Source organism: Balaenoptera acutorostrata, chromosome 2 (genome assembly GCF_949987535.1).
Source record: "Balaenoptera acutorostrata chromosome 2, mBalAcu1.1, whole genome shotgun sequence".
Classification (NCBI taxonomy): Eukaryota; Metazoa; Chordata; class Mammalia; order Artiodactyla; family Balaenopteridae; genus Balaenoptera; species Balaenoptera acutorostrata.
Genome location: NC_080065.1, coordinates 181,077,090 through 181,097,647, shown reverse-complemented (window position 1 = coordinate 181,097,647; position 20,558 = coordinate 181,077,090). Strand labels below are relative to the sequence as shown.

The following is a 20,558-nucleotide window of genomic DNA, read 5'->3' as shown; positions in this document are numbered from 1 at the left end:
GGAAAAACAATCCAGGGCGGGGCAGGTGTGAGGAGGACAAGAGGGTCCTAAGGGACTTGGAAAATGGGTGGGGGTCCTTTAAGGAGTCTGTCCAGTGCCTTCGGGTGGCATCGTTCCTTTAAGAGGGGGCGGGGCGTCTGTTGGGCCCCGCCTCCTGGGGGGTGTGCCTCACCTTTAGGGGGCTGCGCCGGGGCTCTGCGCGGGCGGGGGCGTGGCAGAGCCTATGGGGCGTGGCAGAGCCTGGAGTGGGCGGGGCATTAACGGGGCGGGGCCGGGCTCTGCGCCCTGGGCTGAGTCTCCCGGCGGCGGGCGGTGTGGACCGGGTGCGGCGGCGGCGTTGGCATCGGCGGGAGCAGCATGGATTGGGGCACCGAACTGTGGGTGAGTCCGATCCGCCCGGCTCCAAGTTCCTCCCTTCCTAGGGTCCAGACCCCTGCTTTGCCCCTGCAGTACCCTAGAGGGGTCTCTGCGCTTTCCCTTCCACCGACCCCTGGAATCCCCGCTTTCCGCCCTCATTCGGAGTTTCCTAGGGCGTTTCAGGACGCCCGGGAGCGGAGGGCGACCTTGCAGGCGCGGCGTAGGGAAACTGAGGTACGGGGTTCATAGTGAGGAGGGCAGAAGAAGTCCTGGGACCAGGCCGGGGCGGCCGGGAGAGGTCACCTATTTTGAGCGCCCTGACTGGGCCGGCGGCTTATCTTACGGCCCCTGGGCCCCTGCCCGCCCTCCGCCTGTCCGACTGGGGCGGGGGAGGGGACCCTCTGGCCACTATCAACCCCACGTGGGACCTGGAAGTACAGACCGCCCTCACGTTGCCTATAATCAACAACTAGGGGCTTGGGACGCTGTAGGGGGAAGGGGGCTGCGAGGCTCGGCCTCAGCCCCCTCCCCCAGCCCGCCCTAGGCACTGGGAGGGGCCGCCACCTGACCGCCTCGAACCTGTGCCCTGGAAGCCCCAGAAATTTTCCCCTTTCCTAGCCGGGACCTCTGACCCCTCCTCTTTCTGGGGGCGGTGGCACTCCTGGGTTCCTGGGTGTCCCGGGGTAACTAGATCGCCCCCCACACCAATGCTGGGATTTCTTTTGGAGGCGCAGTGGAGTCAGTGAGGGAAACTGAGTCACCCTTCGGGGCACCCGGGGAAGCATGGCAACCAGGGGAACCTGGTGCCCACCCTCTGGCCATTCAGAGGCCCCCCAAGCTGCGGGGAACCCTGCGCCTCTGGCCCTGACTCACGCCAGGCCGGTCGGATTTTCTGGAATCTGGGGGGGATTAGGGGAGCCGGGGCAGGGGGAGTGGCCTTGTCCCATTCCACACCTCTCTTGGACGTCGGGAGAGGGGACCCTGTAGTCCAGCTGGGGCCCCGCCCCTGTTCCCTGGCCCTTCCCGGGAAGGGGAGGGGGTTCCCGCCGGTTTCCTGCCTCCCCCCGCGCCGCTTCGGGGCGGGGCCGGGAAGCCACGCCTTCTTGGAGCTCGGAGCCTGGAGGCTCCCCTGCCGCTTGGTAGGAGGCTGTGGGGTCCCAAGGTCTTGACCCCAGTCCTCCCAATCGCCCCGCTAGGATCAGTTTGAGGTGCTCGAGCGGCACACGCAGTGGGGTCTGGACCTGTTGGACAGATACGTGAAGTTCGTGAAAGAGCGGACGGAGGTGGAGCAGGCGTATGCAAAGCAGCTGCGGTGAGACCCTAGGGTGGCCTCGCCCTGGGGTTAGGGGGAGCGGTTGGAGGGCTGGGGGCTCAGCCTTCCTGCCTCTCTCCGTAGGAGCCTGGTGAAAAAATATATGCCCAAAAGACCTGGCAAAGATGACCCAGAATCCAAGTAAGAACGAAGAGGGGATTGATGCAGGGCTAGATTTGGAAGGGCGGTGGGTATGGGACCCACTTCTCCCTCAAGCTGGGCCACCCAAGCAGATCCCTCACTTCTCACCCCAGTTCCACCTAGAGGTATGAGCTTGGATGCAGAAACCGTATTACCTGTGTTGGAATTCTAAATCCACTACTTTCCAGCCAAACTGCTTCCGCCAGTTGACTCAAGTTCTCCGCCTCTATTTTCCTCGCCTATTAAATGGGAGAGGCTCCAACAGTTACTAAATGAATGACTCTGGGCAAGTGACTTAAATTTTGTGCCTCTGTTTTCCTCTCCTGTGAATTGGGGATGATGATGATGTCCTTGTAGGGGCTCATGTGAAGATTAAGATAACGTGTTAAAACAATGCCCAGACCATTTCACTTTATTCCAGGTCCCCAGGTCCAGAATCCAAAAAGCTCTAGAAATCAAAAGTTCTTTTGGTCACTTGTTTGGAGGCAACCTCCGACCTGAACTGACTTGATGTTAATTACGTTCATTATGGTCTTGGTTTTTATCCCGCTTAGCGTGGATATTAATATTTCTCCTTGCAAAAACATTTATAGTATTTGGTTACAGCATGCTGCCACTGACACCACTAGGGTGATGCAGAAAGATGGTGTAAGCATCATATCCCCTTTCTAAAACCCCCCAAATTCTGAGAATTCTGAGTTCTTTGTCCCCCCCCACCAAGGGTTGGGGATGCAGACCAGAATTTATCATTGCTTCTGGGGTGAATGTCTTGGGGCTCACATTTTCTCATACAGAGTTGGGTCCTGGGGCATGTGGCTCCTGGGGGCCCTGACCCTCAGCCCCTGTCCCCCTCCACCGCATCCCAGGTTCAGCCAGCAGCAGTCATTTGTGCAGACTCTCCAGGAGGTGAATGATTTTGCGGGCCAGCGGGAGCTGGTGGCCGAGAGCCTCAGTGTCCACGTGTGTCTTGAGCTGGCCAAGTACTCACAGGAGATGAAACAGGAGAGAAAGATGGTGGGTGATCCCCTCTCTGGGATTTCCCAAGGGCCCCTGAAACCAGGGTGAGCCTTATCACCCCCCTCTTTCCATAGCACTTCCAAGAAGGCCGTCGGGCCCAGCAGCAGCTGGAAAGTGGCTTCAAGCAGTTGGAGAATGTGAGTTTGTGGGTGTGGAGAAGTGTGGCTCTGGCCCCGAGCAGCTGGGTGAGGGTTGCCAATCCACAGAGGTATCCTCTTTGTCTGGCCAGGACCCCACCTCTGCTGTGGGTTTCCAGCCCCGACCCCCGTTTGCTGGGTGAGTTCCCACCAGTCCAAGAAACTCTGGTTGGTGCCTCCTTCATTCTGGTTCTGTCCCCAACACAGAGTAAGCGTAAGTTTGAGCGGGACTGCCGGGAGGCTGAGAAGGCAGCTCAGACGGCCGAGCGGCTGGACCAGGATATCAATGCTACCAAGGCTGATGTGGAGAAGGTGCCTGTGGGGTCTGAGACACGCTTGGGGGTCAGGGTTGGGCAAGGCTGGAACTGGGCCATGACCCCCTCCTCGATATTCCTCAGGCCAAGCAACAAGCCCACCTTCGGAGTCACATGGCAGAAGAAAGCAAAAATGAGTATGCAGCCCAACTACAGCGCTTCAACCGAGACCAGGCTCACTTCTATTTTTCCCAGATGCCCCAGATATTTAATGTGAGTGCTCCACACCCCCAGCCCCACCTTCCCCCTAAAACCCCAGAGTTAACCAACTCCTACACATTTGTCAAAACCCTGGCCCTAATCTCTAAATTGAGAAGGAATTAGAAACAAATAGTTAAAAGTGTGCTCCGCTTTTACTCAAGCTGTTCTTTCTGCCAGATTTGTCTTTCTTTCCTTTTGCAACTCCTACTTATTCTTCCAAGCCCCAACTCTAACAACACCTCTGAAATCAGGATCTCGAATTTCCCCTCTTCTGTTTCAGCCTTGTACTCTACTCTCTGTCCCAGCCCTGGGACTGGCAGTATTGGTGCTGGGTCTGCTTTTTCTTGAAATCCCTGGCTTCACCTCCTTTGAGAAGCCTTTCCTGACTCCCTAGGCAAGGGGAGGGGAGGTCCTCAAATTCTCCTCTGAAATCTCCCTGGCCTCCTGTTTCTTCCCTGACCACACTGAGCTGGAAGTCTGTGTTCGATTCTGTGTTTCCCTGCCAGACTGGGCTTGGGGCTGGGGCCAGTGTGGGTCTCCATCATGCTCGTGTAGTGAATCACTCTGCCACCAGCCCTTCCATCAGCACCCCGAGACCCCACACCCCTGTCCCTGCAGAAGCTGCAGGACATGGACGAGCGGCGGGCCACCCACCTGGGGGCTGGGTACAGGCTCCTGTCAGAGGCTGAGCTGCAGGTGGTACCCATCATCGCCAAGTGTTTGGAGGGCATGAAGGTGGCCGCGGATGCTGTGGATGCCAAGAACGTGGGTGCCTGGTCCCAGTGGACCACAGGGGCGGGGGGGTGGGAGAGGGCAGAAGGAGGAGCCCAAAGGCTACGCACCCAGCCTTTCCCCTGACTGCCCCTCACCATCCCCTCCCCCAGGACTCCCAGGTCCTAATCGAGCTGCACAAGTCAGGCTTTGCCCGCCCGGGCGACGTGGAATTTGAAGACTTCAGCCAGCCCATGAACCGCGTGCCCTCGGACAGCAGCCTGGGCACCCCCTCAGATGGACGGCCTGAGCTCCGAGGCCCCGGCCGCAGCCGGGCTAAGCGCTGGCCCTTCGGCAAGAAGAACAAGGTGGGGGCCGGGGCCCTTGGGGTGGAGGGGATGGGTGTGAGTGGAGACAGCAGGGGCCCCCACTGAGTCAGCCCCAGCCGCCGGAACGCTGAGTCCTGGGCAGGAATTTTTCTCTTGGCTGCTGGCCCGGGCTGGAGGGAAGGAAGGCGGCCGGGCAATTGGCCTGGGAGTCCCCTGAGGCTGGGGAGTGGGGGGCAAGGAGGGGGGCCTGTGGCGTCTGTCTGCTGCTTCTCAGGATGCTGGGAGAAGAACTGCTTTGGGTATTCAGGGCTGGGTGAGGGATTGGGACACCAGCCCTAGGGACTCCCCCCCCGAGTCTCTCCAATCCTCCGGTGCGTCTCTGGGCGCCCCACCCTCAGGCTGGTTTTACTCGGGATTTTTAGCTTTCAATGTCAGGCACATACCTGGACACCCTTGGCTTCTTACACCTTTGACAACCCCCTCGTCCCTAGTTTATACCTTGACTCCTGTTTTATACTTTGGATCCCTCTTGATGTATACTTTGATCCCCTTCTTCGGTTTATACGTACGTCCCCCAGCTTAAACCCCAGCTGTAACCCTTTTGGTATTTCATGCCTTTGACCCTTCTCTCAGTTTGCCCTTGACGTCTATGGCCCCATATTTGTCTGAGACCTTGATTCCTGCATGCTTCTCCCTCCACCTTCTAGACTGTGAGCCCAGAAAGCTGGGGAGGGGGACAAGAAACATGGGCCTCCCCGTACCCCCAATCTCCATTCTAGAAACTGGACATAGGATGCAAGGGAGGTGGAGGGTGGGGGAGGGGTCTGGCCTTCTGGCTCACAATCTAATTAATGCCCTCCTGCCACCTCCCAGATTTTTGTGTTGCTCTCTGCATGCATTTTCTGTGTGTGTGATTGTGCATCTTGAGTTGTGGTTTTCTTACTTTTTTTTTTCTTTTCTTTTCTCCATTTGGTTTTTTTCCCCTTTTTCTTTATTGCATCCATTGTCCTTCCGTTCATCCGTCCTTGTTCTCTACGTCCTCCTGCCCGTCCTGACCCATGTCCTCCCTGGCCCCTGCCGGTAGCCGCGCCCTCCACCCCTCTCCCCCCTGGGGGGCCCCCTGCCCTCGGCATTACCTAACGGACCCCCGTCCCCCCGCTCCGGCCTCGACCCCTTGGCCATACTGAGTGAGATCAGTAAGTCAGTCAAACCGCGGCTAGCATCCTTCCGCAGCCTTCGAGGCAGCCGTGGGGTAAGTGAGGCCTCCGGGGGAGGAGGAGGGGGCGGCCCCAGCCTGCCCAGCGGCCGGGTGGCGGGACCCTGGGCTCGCTTCCTGCCGCCGGCTGGGCCCCCTCCTTCCATGGCCCCACCTGGACCTGCTTTGCTCTGTGCATGGCCTTGCCCCCCAAGAACCTTGGGTGGGGAGGAAGGTGGACTTGGTGTGTCTTAGGCATGTCTTAGACCCTGGAAGCTCAGACCCTGTGTTCCCGAACTCAGTCTTCTTCCGCCTTGCAGACAGTGGTGACCGAGGATTTCAGCCACTTGCCCCCGGAGCAGCAGAGAAAGCGGCTTCAGCAGCAGCTGGAAGAACGGAACCGTGAACTACAGAAGGAGATCGACCAGAGGTAAGGTGAGGGGGTGGGCAGGTAAGGAACAAGGTGAAGTAATAAATGAATTACATTGAAGTGGTACTCGAAGATCTCCTCCCCAACAAACTCCAGGCCCTGATGGGTTTCTAGGTGATTCCTACCACACTTAAAAGAAACGGTGACTTCCCATCTTATATAAGTCATTCCAACAAACAGAAGAAAAGCGAAAGCTGCCAGCTCATTTAGGAGGCTGGTGGAATCTCAATTCCAAAATTGAGTTAGCAAGAGTTCAAGAAGAGGGCATCCCTGGTGGCGCAGTGGTTGAGCATCTGCCTGCCAATGCAGGGGACATGGGTTTGAGCCCTGGTCTGGGAAGATCCCACATGCCGTGGAGCAACTGGGCCCGTGAGCCACAACTACTGAGCCTGCGCTCTGCGACAAGAGAGGCCACGATAGTGAGAGGCCCGTGCACTGCGATGAAGAGTGGCCCCCGCTTGCCACAACTAGAGAAAGCCTTCGCACAGAAACGAAGACCCAACTCAGCCATAAATAAAATAAATAAATAAAATTAAAAAAAAAAAAAAGGAATTCAAGAAGATAAAATTATGAACTTATTTAATTAACTTATGATCTTAGATTGCAAAATCCTAGCCAAGCAAGTCCAATGGTGTATTAAAAAAAAAAAAAAATCATGTGGTGGTGGTGATTGCCCAGCTACATGAATGAATTTAATGCCACTGAACCATACGCTTAAAAATAGCTCAAATGGGAAATTTTATATTATGTATATTTTACCGCAGTTAAAAAAAATAATAAAAAGACCACAAAAAAAGTCATGATCATTCGGGTGTTATCCCAGTAATGCAAAGATGGTTCAATATCAAAACATCTATCAGTCTCACTTACTACATTAATTGGCTAAAAGAAAAAGAAGCATATGGTTATTCATTTAATAACTCAAAACACTTAATGTATTAACGATAAAGAAACCTGCCAGATTAAAAAAAGAAAATCTTTACTCACTCTTTCCAAGCAACAAGATTCTCTTCCCAGTTCTCTTACATAATAAGAATGACGTTTGCCACTTGCGGACAGACAGCCAAATGATGTTTTGCCGTTTGCACAGAACTTCTTGTACAAAACGGCTTTTATTGGTGTAAAGTTCCATTCGAGAACTCTGTCATTCCTGAGTTCTTATAATAGGGGGGTTACGGGTGCATGCTCCGGAGTCCAGACGGACTGGCCTTGAATTCTAGTTGTTTCCAGTTTCCTCCTCTGTAATGTGCATCAGGTACTAGGATTGGGAAGAAGTTGAACCCAGGTTTGACATAGTCCAGAGGACCATGCTTGTAACCATTACATGGAGGAAGTAGGGACAGGGGACTAATGATAGTAATACTTAGCGTTTATAGAGTGTTACTGTATGCCAGGCACTATTCTAAACCCCTTATGTGAATCATTAGAATTCCCGTTTTCCTGAGAGGTTGTGAGCAGAGGTAGGGCCCTGACTGTCCTGTTTAGTGCTATATTTCTAATGCCTAGAACAGGTTCCTGGTATGTAGTATGCAGTCAATATATATTTGAATACATAAAGGCACTATTCTCATCTTCACAACAACTCACAGGAGATATATAGACATAGCTATATAGGTCCCGTTATTCTCTTTTTCAGACAAGCATACTGAGACACAGTTTCAGTAACTTAACCCAAACTCACATAACTAAGAAATGCCCACCCTGGGATTTGAACCCAAGCTATGAAGCACTGGCTGAGCTCCCTGAAGCAAAGCCCACATTTTTTGTTTGTTAAATCACATGGGATTCTTTCTCCTCCGTCCGTTCTCACCCTAGGGAGGCCTTGAAGAAAATGAAGGATGTATATGAGAAGACACCCCAGATGGGGGACCCGGCCAGCTTGGAACCCCGGATCACAGAAACCCTGAACAACATCGAACGGCTGAAATTGGAAGTACAGAAGTATGAGGTCAGGGAAGACCCTGGGGAGGGGCGGAGCCGGCAGGCCTGGCTGAGTCACTTCTTGGGGGAGGGAGGGGGACAGGGAGGTATTGGGGGGGGTGCTTCAGCTGTTTCTCATCACTGCCTTGGGTGTGCATGGGTGATCTCAGGAAAACCTCCAGGCCAGAGCGGGCTGACCCCAGAGCCTGGCTCTGGAGCTGACTGTGCGGTTCCCTCCTCTCAGACTTGGCTGGCAGAAGCCGAGAGCCGGGTCCTAAGCAACAGGGGGGACACCCTGGGCCGGCACACTCGGCCTCCAGACCCCCCAGCCAGCGCCCCACCAGACAGCAGCAGCAACAGCAACAACGGATCACAGGATAATAAGGAGAGGTGAGCAGGGAGGCCGGTGTGGGTCTGTCCCCGGACCCCGGGGGGACCTGTCTTCACCTGCTTTGCCTTCTCCAACCAGCTCTGAAGAGCCCCCCTCCGAGGAGGGTCAGGAGGCTCCCATCTACACGGAGTTCGATGAGGATTTTGAGGAGGAGCCTGCATCCCCCATAGGTCACTGTGTGGCCATCTACCATTTTGAAGGTAAGGACAGCCTCGGGGGGCCCATCGGTGGCTTTGGGGACGGTGTTTGGGGCTGGGTTCTGTTGAGATCCGCCTCCAGCAGACCTGAGCCCACCGCCGCCCCCATGACAGGGTCCAGCGAGGGCACCATCTCCATGGCCGAGGGCGAGGACCTCAGTCTCATGGAAGAAGATAAAGGCGACGGCTGGACCCGGGTCAGGCGGAAACAGGGAGGTGAGGGCTACGTGCCCACCTCCTACCTCCGTGTCACACTCAACTGAACCCTGCCAGAGGCGAGAAGAGGGGGGCTGTTGGCTGCTGCTTCTGAGCCACGGGGGGTGCCCCAGGACCTACGCACTTTATTTCTTCCCCCGTGGCTTCAGCTGAGACCTGTGTAACCTGCTGCCCCCAGCCCCACCCCCCCACTCCTCACCCCAGATGGACCCGCTGTGCCTTCTACCATCGATGTACATACTCATGTTTCGAATCTTTTCTTCCTGCCGCTCGGCTGGGGCCGTTTTGTTTTATATAAAAAAATGATAGAAAGCTCCCGTAGTCTGTGCCTTATTAGGAGATTTGGATACCGGGGTTGGATATTCAAATACCACCCTCCTTAAGGGCCACGCAGGGAACGAGGAAGGGAAGCGAACTTGGGGACACCATAGACAAACCCTGCCCCTTCTTAGGAGTTGGGTGCTTGTCTCTGACGCTAGTAGGGAGGAGGGTGCCAGACGTCACCCCTTCGGTGTTCACTGCAGCTCAGCAAGGACAGGTAGCACCCGTTGAGCACCTACTGTGTGCCAGGCATTCTCCACCTATGAACTCCTTCAAACGTTGAGCTTTCATCCCCACCACAACCCCTAGAAAGTGCACAGCCCCACTTTTATGTTGAAGGCCAGCACAGAGAAGTCAAGTGATCCAGTAGAAGTCACACAGCTTTTAAAACGTATTTGAACTCAGGCCTCTTACAGATCTGCAAGTTCTCTTTAACATTAAAAGCCACATGTTCACCCTTTGTGGGATATGCGAGGGGGCAGGTGGGAGAGGGCGTCCAGAGCCTCCAGACATCTGGGTCTTCTAGTGTGGGGAGGAGGCTGCCCTCCGCCAGGATCAGTGTGCCTTTTTAGGGCACAGGGTGGGTTCTTGCAAACCAGGTCCCCTCCTGTGAGGCAGGGTGCAGGTCCCCACTGCATTTGGCTGTGTGAGGAAGCTTGGGCGGCTTCCTTGGTCTCCATGGAAGCCTTGGTATCCCAGCGTGAAGAGGGGGGTCTGTGCTCTCAATGGTCAGGCTCCAGGCGCTGCGACAGGACGCTGAGGACGCGCTGGAACTTCTCAAGACGTGTGGCCCACGGCGCCCCAGCTCCTCGGCTCCCCCAGTGCAGCCTCCTCAAGAAACCAGTGGTCAGGGCCTCTCTCAGCTCCGGGTGGGGGCGGAATCCTGGGGGCGGGGCCAGACGGGGCTGGGGGCGGGGCCCAGGCAACTGCCTTGCCCCTCCCACACCTGCCTTGTTCCCTCGGGACTTTGACCCCGGAGGGACTCAGCCTGAGATTACCTGGACAACTGGGTAGGGTTAGCCGGGAGGGGGCTCCTGAGTCTGCAGCAGTGGGGGTGGGGTGGTGAGGGGCTCGGTGGGTGCACGGGGGCAGTCTGTTCCTGGGGCGAGATCCCGGGGGACCCACCTTAGGGGTTGTGCCTGGAGATGGGGCCACGCCCGAGGGTGGGATTTGGGGTCCGGGCAGTCCTGCGCGACAAACTTTTGGGGGGGGAGGAGGTTGGGCCATGTTGGAGGGACAGGGGGGCTAAGGTCACCAGTGAAGGCAGGGACGACCCAGGTGGGGGATCCTGGAGGCTGGGCTGCCCCAGGGCAGGAGAGGGGTGTGGCTCTGAGCTCAGCGGGGGCGCCGTTCTATTCCTACCAGGTTGAAGGTCTGAGTCATTTTGGAGGGAGCTGGGCATTCTTGGTGGCGGATCGAGATCCTCTAGGGGCAGGGCCTTCCCAGTTGGGAGAGTGGGAGTGGGGCCCTGTGGGCGTGGCTCGGGGGGGCTGGGCCGCCCTTTGGGGGCAGAGGGCACTGTTTCCATCAACACTGCAGGTTGCGGCGTGTGTTAGGGTGAGAACCCCGTGGGGCCGGGCCGTCCCAGTTTGGGTGGGGCTCTGGGAGGCGTGGTGGGAGGCTCTAGTCCCTGGCCCGGTGGGTTTGGGGGCACCGAGTTGGAGCATGACGGGTGTTCCGGGATCCTCTGGCAACCCGGCGCAGAGGAGGCGCTCACCTCGCAGGCGCCGAGCCGCCGCCTCGCGGAATCTGGGCGCGTCCCGGGCCAGCAGACGCGCCCGGTGCAGGGTGCGCAGCAGCCGCTCGCAGCTCTCGTCCAAGGGCCCGGGAAGTTCCTCGCCCTCCAGCAGGCGCACCGCGGGCGCCACGTACGGCAGCGCCACCTCCCCCGGGTCGCAGGGTCCTGTTGGGGGAAGGGTCTGGGCTGGGCTAGGGGCAGAGGGCGGGTCCTAGGGTGAAGAGGGTGCGACATACATTGGGCCGAGGCACCCTAGGACAAAGCAATGGTTGGGGTCTGGGTCAGAAACAGAGGCTTGAGCCTGACCCAGAGCAGGACCGGGGAGTGGCCCAGGGCAGGGGCGGAGCCTGGGACAGAGTGGGGGCGGGGCCTAGGGATTAGTTCCCGACCGAGACTCGCACAGAGGGCGGGGGCTAGGGCGAGGAGGGCGGAGCCTCGCTTAAGGGGCGGAGCCTAGGACCGAAACAGCTGGCGAATGTAAGGCCAAGGTGGAGCCTAGGACAGAAGGAAGGGGAGGGGTTTGGCACGAGACCCAGAGGCCAGAGCCTAGCATAGAGCTGGATGTGAGTCAGGGGCCGGGCCTAGGGCAGGGGGCGTGGCTTAGTAGAGAAGCAGGGGCGGGGACCTAAGACCCGGGCGGGGCTTAGGACCGGATTGGGATTCCAGTTAGTTACCACTCATCGAAAGGCGCCACTCACCGGCGCCTTCATCCAGCGCCCGCATCAGTGGCTTCAGCTCCTGCTCGAAGGCCAGCGCAGCCTCGGTGTGGCTCCTTCGCAGCTGGCGCCACGTGCGTTCCAACCGCGACACCTAGAGGAAGAGGCCTGAGCCCGCCTCCTCTCCACTTTTCCCCATCACTTGCTCTCTGGCCTCCTCCCCATCCCTGCTTCCCACGCACCTGGGGCATGAGCAAGGCGCCCATGACCGCGGCCAGTCCGGGCAGGTCTCCCGCCGCCCCTGGCCGCAGCGCCAGGGCCAGCTCCACCAGGCCCCTCAGGGCGGCCGCGCGCTCCTCCAGCGGCCCTGCGCAGCCCAGCACTGCCAGCGCCCCCGCCAGTGCCAGCGTCTCGAGCCTGTGGAGGCGGAAGGCAAGGGTCTGGGGGCAGTGGGGAGGTTTGCAATGCGGGGGTGAGGAGGGACAGTCGGTGGCATTGCCCATCCCCCACCTCCCTAGGGGACCGTGAATGGGGAGGTTTGGAGACCCTAGGGGTTCCAGGTGGCTGGCTCACCTCTCCAGTAGTTCCAACCTCAAGCGATGCCCATGGGGAAGTGTGAGCAGCTCCAGACCAGAGGCGACCCCCATGGCGCCCCGCTGGGCCTTGGTCACTCCCAGGAGGCCAGTCGCCTGGCGATGGGGGGCCAGGGTAAGAGTAGAGAAGTCAAGGGAGCAGAGTGAGTATACAGATGTGAGGTGGGGTTGGGCCTTGTCCTGGCTTCAGCCCCTGCCTGGGGAGGAAAAACCTCTGTAGGTGACCCACCTGGCAATCCACCAATAGCAGGTGGAGAGCGGTGCTCCCAGGATGGTGCTCCAGGAACAGGCCATGGAGAGTATGCAGGACTTCGGTTTCCAGGGGCCGATTCTGGGAGCCCAGCAGGAAGAAGGGGTTGTCAGGTGGGCAGAAAGAGACCTCTGCCTGCGGTCTTGCAAAACATCTGTTCTCCTCCTCTTCCTCCTCCTCCTCCTTCTCAGCCTCCCACCATGGCGCCTCTGGCTCTGGGCAGCTATGGCCAGGAGGTGTTCCCTGGACCCCGGGCACTCGGGGCACCAGCTCACAGTACGTTGGGGGGCGTCCAGAGGCATCAGGCAGCATCAGTGAGGATGTTCGAGGTGGCTTGGTTGGTGCCTTGGCATGAAGCTGCCCATCAGAGGCCCTGAGGCTGTCAGCAATGGACCCCAGGGGAACGGGCACCTTTAGCAACACGGAGTCACTACCTGTCCGAGGCAGGGCAGATGCAGGCATAGTGGAAGCTCCTGGGGGTCATACAAGAGGGGGTGAAAGAGGTACACAGAGAAGATAGCTGGGAGGGGTCAGTGGCTTCATGGGCTACTAACCTCCTGGTTCATCCACTCATTCAGCCAATAACCAGGTATCCCAGCTTATCTTGGTGCGGCTTTGAAATTGAACAACTTCACCAACATCAATGCTACACACTTACCAATGGTTTGAAAACGAATGTTCTCTGACACGTATGTAGTTTTGCAAGTTTTGAATACTACATTTCAAGTTTGAATTCTTTGTTTTTGCCCCTCTGATTGAAGATGGTAAGCCCTGACTGTATGAAATTAAAATGAAAAATCTCATTCAAAATTCACAAAGCTACATAAGCATCAAAGAAACTGAATTTATCAAAATTTCAAATGATGTCTTTTGTTAAGTTTGTGGCATATTTACTTCTGAGGTTATTGGAACTTAAAACTGCACCCAGACTTTTGGGAGACTCTGTATTTACTAAGCATTTAAGTTGACCCTGTTATAGGGGCTTAAAACCTCCCCACGGTTCCCAGCTAGCTCTGAATAAGGGCCAAAGTCCTCATATTAGTCCAAGAAGCCCTCACAGTTTGAGCCCAATCTCTCGTGACTTCCCCCTCACTCCCAGTGTTTCTGCTACACTCACCTCCTTTTGGTTCAATGAACAGTTCAAACTCTTGTTCTGGCCCCAGGACCTTTGCACTGGCTGTTCCCTCTGCCTGGGTCATTCTCATCCAATTATCCACGTCGTTCCCTCCTTCATCTCCTTCAAATCTTTCTCCATGGGACCTTTCCTAACTACTACTTAAAATTGTAATACTCACTACCATTCCCATACTCCTTACTGTGTCCTGCTTTTAATTTTTAACCCAAAGCATTCGTAATTGACTCATTTTTGTTGTTCATGGTCCTTCTTCCTCTAATAGGATGTTGGCTCCACTTGAGCAGGGATCTTTGTCTTTCTTGTTCATTGACGTATCTCAGCACTTAGTAGAGTGTCTGGCACACAATGAGGGCTCATGTTGAATTGGGGGGGGGGTTGTGGACAGGGCAGTCAGGGTATAAGGGGGACTCCTCCTTTATGTAGGATGGTCAGGGTCAGCTGCTTTGAAGAACTCACATTAGACGAGAAGGAGTCAGCCAGGTAAAGATTAGGGAATGGGCTCTCCAATGGTGAGAACAACAAATGCAAAGGCCCTGAGGCAGGAACAAATTTGGAAGGTTCCAGCAACTGAAAGGAAGACTATGTGGCCGGAGTGAGTACGGGATGTGAGAGGAATTATTAGAGAGGTCAGCCATGGCTAGAGAACAGAGGGCTTCTTGGAATCATCGTAAACCCATATTTTTAAGCACCTACAAAGTTCCTTAGTCCTGTGTTTTTTCGTCACCATGACAACATTGAGAGCATCACCATCTCTTTTTTCCAGGAGGTTAAGTCACCTGCCAAAGTTCACTTGGGTACTGAGTGGCAGAGCAATCTCTGAGCTATGTATTGTCCTGGAAGACCCTTACCTGAACCAGGGTGGTCTTCTGTTGGCTGCTCCATATGCTGCAAGCCTGCGGGCTGACTGTCACTCCGCTTCCTAGCCCTGGGGACAGAGATGGGGGAGATGTGTTGTCCTACTCTGCACAGAGCAGCCCCCATCAACACCCAGAAAACCTTACATCCCATCATTCCACTGGTGGGAACCAGTGGATCCCAACCAGGGTGCCTGATACCCCCAGGGGACACTTGGCAATGTCAGGAGACATTTTTGGTCGTCACAACTAGGGGGATGGCATACAGAGGATTCTACTGGCATCTAGTAGAGGCCAGGAATGCTGCTGAACATCCTACAATGCACAGAACGGCCCCCCACAACCAAGAATAATCTGGCCGCAAATGTCACCAGTGGACAGTGCCGAGGTGGAGAACCCTGGAGGGTGTTGAGTGTCGTCAGGGAGGTTGGGAGCCTGTGGTACCTGAGTGGCTCTGTCCAAGCCGGGCCATCTGGAAGGGTGTCTTCACTAAAGCTGCGTCGAATAGGTCCTTGCCGCGTCACTGGCCTGGACGCCACAGCTCCAGTGGCCTGGGACAGTGTACGCTGGCCGGTCACATAGCTGCGAACCAGGGCAGGCAGGCTTGGGAAACGCTCATCTTCCAGCTGAAAGAGGGCTGTGGGTCGGCCTGGCCGGGGGCGCAGGGCCACACGGAACACCTCGAAGTGTAGGACTGAGCCCCGCCAACGGCAGGAGATCACAGGGTGGCCCCCACGGGACTTAGATGCACGAACTAAGAAGTCACCATCTTGCTGGAGGAGGGCCTCAGCTTTCTGGGGATGGAGGACAGGGGCAAGGCGTTTAGGCATAAGCCTGTATCAGTAGTTAATGATGACTCCCCACCCCGCTCCACCCACTCAAAAAAACCCAGAGACTGGGTACCTTTGTGTCAGACCATTTCTTCTTTTTTCACAGGCATACCTCTGGACTACATTTCCCAGGCCCCCTTGCAGTTAGCTGTCATGTGACAAGATCTGGCCAATGGTATGAGGGTAGAAGGGCTGTGGGGAATGTCCCGACCTGACCAATAAAATTCTCCTGTACAATCCTACAGGTTCCGTCCTCTGTCAGTTGATGTCCCCAAAGCCCTGGGGGATGGCGAACACACAGGATGGAAAGGGCTTGGGTCTGACTCATTTTGGAGCTCTGCATCCCCTCAGATTGTGACATGAACTAGCCCTTAAATTTTTTTTTTTCTAATATTTATTTATTTAGGCTGCACTGGGTCTTAGTTGTGACATGCAGGATCTTTAGCTGTGGTATGCGACTCTTAGTTGCGGCAAGTGGACTCTTAGTTGCAGCATGCATGTGGGATCTAGTTCCTCGACCAGGGGATCAAACCTGGGTCCCCTGAATTGGGAGTGTGGAGTCTTACCCACTGGGAGTGCAGAGTCTTCCCTGGACCACCAGGGAAGTCACACCCTTAAATGTTGATCGAGTCTGGCTGGTGACATCTTGGGAATGTTTTTTACAGCCACTAGCCAACACTGACTTATGCAACTTCCAAACCAAGGACATGCACTGAGCTTGCTATGCAAATGTGGCTTCCAGAAAAGCCATTCACTGGGTTCTTCCAAACAGACAGTGGCCTTTAAATCAACCTTTAAAAAAACGGTCAAGCAGTCTTATGCCAGCCATGGTGGCTGGTGTGAAAACAGGGGCTGAGGGCCACAACATCGTAGAGGGGCAAAGTGGAGCTGGTGATGGGGGCTGGGGACTGGACAGTATGCGCAATGGACACATGTATAGCCCTTGTTATTATCCAGGCATTGTTTTAGGTGTAAAATGTGTGAACTCACTTCATCCTTTACCAAGGTTAAGAGGTAGGTACTATTATGCCCATTTTACAGATGGGGAAACTGAGGCCCAGAGATATCAAATACCTTGTCCTAGTTCACACCCATTGTGAGTTGTAGGGATGGGATTTGAACCCAGGCTGTCTGGCGCTAAAGTGTGGTGTTTTAACCACTAAGCTACACTGCCTCTCGTGATTTGATTGGATACCCCAGGTCCTGGGACTCCTGAAGGTGACCCCTAAGTTGGAGATGAGGGTGAGGAGCTTTGGATTGAGAGGGAGATGGGCCCCTGGCGGCCACGGGTGGCCTGGGATCCAGAGAGAGAGAGAAGCAGAGCCAAGGGGTGGTTTGAGGGGTCATTAGGACCCTCTTCAAGCCCCAACACCATCCCAAAGGAAGTGATAATTTAAATATAAGAAGTGACATGCCGGGCTTCCCTGGTGGCGCAGTGGTTGAGAATCTGCCTGCCAATGCAGGGGACGCGGGTTCGAGCCCTGGTCTGGGAAGATCCCACATGCCGCGGAGCAACTCGGCCCGTGAGCCACAATTACTGAGCCTGCGCGTCTGGAGCCTGTGCTCGGCAACGAGAGGCCGCGATAGTGAGGGGCCCGCGCACCGCGATGAAGAGCGGCCCCCGCACCGCGATGAAGAGTGGCCCCCGCTTGCCACAACTAGAGAAAGCCCTCGCACAGAAACGAAGACCCAACAAAGCCATACATACATACATACATACATACATAAAAAGAATGTAAGCAGACAAGAATAGCATTAAAAAAAAAAAAATTAAAAAAAAAAAAAAGAAGTGACATGCCACACCAACCAAGCTTCAAGACAGTCCCCAGCCCTTGAGCCACTCTTTCCGATAGACCTTGACCCTAAGCCCCTCATCTGGGATCCAGGAGTCCCCAGTAAGTCAAAGGTGGGTGAGACTCCCCATCAGATGGTCCTGAGGTCCTGCAGGAGGCAGTGGTACCTGGCGGGACAGTGGGCCGTGGTACCAGGGTTGGCCAGCAAAGTCCTCTCCATCCTGTGGCACCTGCATGGAGCTCTCAGGGGCAGAGGGTGCAGGGGCTGTGCTTTGTACTTCCAACAGGCCCCAGTCTTCCTCATCTGTAAAATGGGAATAATTACTCTTGAATCCTGAGCATCCGGCTCAGCCCTTCCATGTTCCTCATGGTTTTGAAGACAGCAGCCCATATCTTATTGAACCTTAAAATGCAACTCTCTCTGTATATGCATATATAAAAATATATATTATATTTTAATATATAGTATATCTTTACTAAATTATATATATTAAAATATTTTAATGTATACTATATAATATTTTAATATAGAATATTTAGGTATTTATATTTAAAATATATAAATATAATTATATATAAATATTTATATTTAAAATATATAAACATTTTTGTATAACTATTTATATATTTATACTTTAAGTTAAAGATGTTACCCATAGTCCGATTATATATCTTAATTATCAATTATATCTGAATTATATTTGAGAGATATATATATATATCAGATTAAAATCAGGCTATGAGTAACTTTAATTTAGAATAGGCTGTGATTTCATGGAAAGAGTCATGCATTCACTGGGATTCTTGCAAAGGGAAAAGACCTCCGCATTACTTTCAAATGTAATGCAGTTTTTTTATGCAGATGACATACTGCTACGTTTTGGCGAAATTTAATTAACAAATTCACTCAAACCAATATTCATGGGGCACCCACTGTGTGCCAGATGCCCCTTCTCGGCACTAGAGACCTAGCAGTGAACAACACAGACCAGAATTCCTGTCCTTAGGGATGTTCTAGTAGGGAAGACAGTGATTGGAAAAATAAGTAACTAGATGAGGAAGTATAGGATAGATCCGAGAGACCTAAACAAGAAAATGAAACCAGGGATGGGGTATGAAGATTCAAGGGGTGGAGTTAAGATTTTTCCATAGGGTGGCCCGGGAAGGTCTCTGTTGGTGAACATTGGGAGGATTTTGAGGGAGCAAGCCAGGTAGTTCTTGGGGTGAAAGAAATTGCAGGCTGGGGAGAATTTAATTTACTAAAGTCCGTAGCATCTCAGCCACCTATATGCATACTCAAGGATTCTTAGATTGTACAAAAATCTAACCCATAGGTGCCTTTCCAATGTAATGACATTTTTAAGGACATTAGAAGGTCATATTTTTGTAGACTTGTCAGCAAATAAGCATTTGCAGATTTTCATATTTTGGAGCGGATCCATTTCCTTATTACTGCAGTCAAATTTAGGTCTCAGATGCTTTAGGACATGTTAATCATGGCGCAGGCCTCAGGCCCCTGTGTGTCTCAAGTGTCTGGTGGAAAAAACTGCCCTGGATGGGAGGGAAGCAAGGGGTTTGCTTTTTGCTTCCCCTGCCTCCAAGATCTTCTGGGCCTGGCGGGGTCTGCAGGGAAATAGCACCCGGATTCTTATGACCTGAGTCAGCTGGGCTGAGGGCCTGAAAGGGTCAGGAAGTTCCCAGACTGGGCCCTAGGTGGCTTAAGGAGCGGGGGGGGGGGGGGGGGGAGCTGAGCAGAGCGCTGTCTCCAGGTGCCGCATACCTGAAAGCCAGGTGTGTCTCCTGGATGCCTGAGCACTTCCTGTTTGTCACCTGGGCCAGGCCCGGCCTTTGTCTTAAGAGTCCCCGGACTTCAGCTTCCTCTGTCTTACGTGCCCCTTAGTGGGTGTGGAGGTGCGTCACTGACAAGGCTCTGATTAGTTCAGGGGGAGCTCAGAGTGGGCACAGGTCAGCCACAGGCCAATTAAATCATCCACCTGCCCTGCGTCCTTTGGAATAATTTCTGGATATCTGGGCGGAAGAGAGAGGAACAGGGCAGAGTCAGGAGAGGGGGTGGGTGAGAGGCAAGCGTGGGGAAAGGAGGAGGGGGATTATTCATGCTCTGTTGGCCACATACACATGCACACACGTGCAGGAGGGCAGCCGCGTGCACAGAGACACAGGGACACAGGTGGACGCGGAGCCTCAAACTTGAGCCAACACTGACTGGTTGAATGCTTCCTGCGTGCCAGGCTCTGTTCTAGACCCTGGAGAAACAGTGATGAATGAGACCAAGGCCCCTCCGGTGGGCAAGACACAAAACAAATAAGCGCAGGATGAATGAAGGAGGTAATGTCTAAGGGTGAACAATGAAGGTGATAAAACGGAAATGTCAAGAAGGCTGGCTGGGGCAGGCCACTTTAAACAGGTAGTCAGGAGGCTCTCTCCCACCAGGTGACATAGGAGCGGAGATCTCAGTAGAGGGGAGACAGTGATGCAAAGATGTGGAGAAAGAGCAGTCCAGGTTGGGGGGATATGGCAAGTGCAAAGGCCTGGAGCTTGCTTTTTACATCTTACAACATCAGGGAAGCTGGTGGGGCTGGGTGCTGTGAGCCAGGAGTGAAGTGGAGAGCAGTGAGGTAGGCAGAGACGATGCAGGAACTGGTGGACCTCGAATTTTCATCTCAGTGGGATGGAAGGGGAGCTACGGGAAGGGTCTGAAGTGAGGGAGGGGCACGATCTGGTTTGTGGTTTAAAAAGATCGTTCAGGCAAAAGTGGAAGCAGGGAGGCTTTCCGTGCTGCACAGAAAACACGCTTGGAGGAGGACGCCCAGGTACACGGACACGCGTGATACACAGTGCCCCAGTCAGGCGACCCCTTTTACGTTCGCGGACGCGCGTGGACAGACACCCAGATCCTTCCTGCGAGCTGGTAGCCCCACCTGGAAAAGAGAACTCCCTGCCCCAGTAATCTCCCGGTCCTGGATCTGCCTGGGGCCCCTCACTCACCTGGGCCGGGACCCGCGGAGCTCCCAAGAACCTGGGGCCGGGCGGAAGCCTGAGGCTCTGCGGCTCCCGACCCCTCCCTCCCCGCCCCAGCCAGGTCCAGCCTTCACCCACCGCGCCCGAAAGGAACCGAGCCCCATCACCTGGTCCCGCCCACTTAACCCCCGCCCCTCCAGGCCCCGCCCCTTCTCCAACAGTAACCTCCGGGCTCTCGCCCCGCCCCCTTAGAAACTTTCTTTTCGTTAACCACGCCCCCTTCAGATAAAACCTTCTTCCCGTAGACCACGCCCCCTTGGGAACTCCGTTCCTACTAGTGTACCCCGCCCCCTTAAATTTGCCCCGCCCTTCTCGGGCTGACCACGCCCACTCATCTCCTCACCCCTCTTTTAGTCCCGCCCCTTAGAGCCAGGCCCCTCGATTCCGCTTAGGGCCTCCGGCTGGTCCTAAGCATCCCTGGCCCCTTCGGACGGGGCAAGGCGGTGTCTCCTAGCCCCTCAGTGTTCCGGGCAGGGGCGGG

General features: G+C 54.9%; 2 protein-coding genes across 6 annotated transcripts; one reads left to right on the top strand and one right to left on the bottom strand.

Annotated features, from left to right (window-relative positions):
- The first annotated feature begins 268 nt into the window (after positions 1-268).
- Positions 269-9,181, top strand: TRIP10 (thyroid hormone receptor interactor 10). Of its 4 annotated transcripts, XM_007169081.2 has the most exons (15): positions 269-381; positions 1,554-1,669; positions 1,754-1,810; positions 2,677-2,824; positions 2,902-2,964; positions 3,172-3,276; positions 3,363-3,491; positions 4,098-4,244; positions 4,364-4,558; positions 5,604-5,771; positions 6,035-6,144; positions 7,960-8,092; positions 8,309-8,454; positions 8,534-8,655; positions 8,767-9,181. In XM_007169081.2, the coding sequence occupies exons 1-15, from the start codon at positions 358-360 to the stop codon at positions 8,913-8,915; spliced, it is 1,812 nt and encodes a 603-aa protein (XP_007169143.1). In that variant the 5' UTR covers positions 269-357; the 3' UTR covers positions 8,916-9,181. The 4 variants fall into 4 exon arrangements, with proteins under 4 accessions (XP_007169143.1, XP_007169144.1, XP_007169145.1 ...); XM_007169082.3 differs by lacking the exon at positions 4,098-4,244; XM_007169083.3 differs by lacking the exon at positions 5,604-5,771.
- Positions 9,182-9,562: 381 nt separating this feature from the next.
- Positions 9,563-20,139, bottom strand: SH2D3A (SH2 domain containing 3A). 2 transcript variants are annotated; one of them, XM_057541277.1, is made up of 11 exons: positions 20,045-20,139; positions 18,819-19,066; positions 17,206-17,342; positions 14,860-15,209; positions 14,410-14,486; positions 12,406-12,899; positions 12,157-12,272; positions 11,826-12,000; positions 11,626-11,737; positions 10,907-11,092; positions 9,563-10,072 (listed from the first exon to the last, which is right to left on the bottom strand). In XM_057541277.1, the coding sequence occupies exons 3-11, from the start codon at positions 17,272-17,274 to the stop codon at positions 9,912-9,914; spliced, it is 1,740 nt and encodes a 579-aa protein (XP_057397260.1). In that variant the 5' UTR covers positions 17,275-17,342; positions 18,819-19,066; positions 20,045-20,139; the 3' UTR covers positions 9,563-9,911. The 2 variants fall into 2 exon arrangements, with proteins under 2 accessions (XP_057397260.1, XP_057397261.1); XM_057541278.1 differs by lacking the exons at positions 14,860-15,209; positions 18,819-19,066; positions 20,045-20,139 and having other exon boundaries at positions 17,206-17,258.
- Positions 20,140-20,558: the final 419 nt, after the last annotated feature.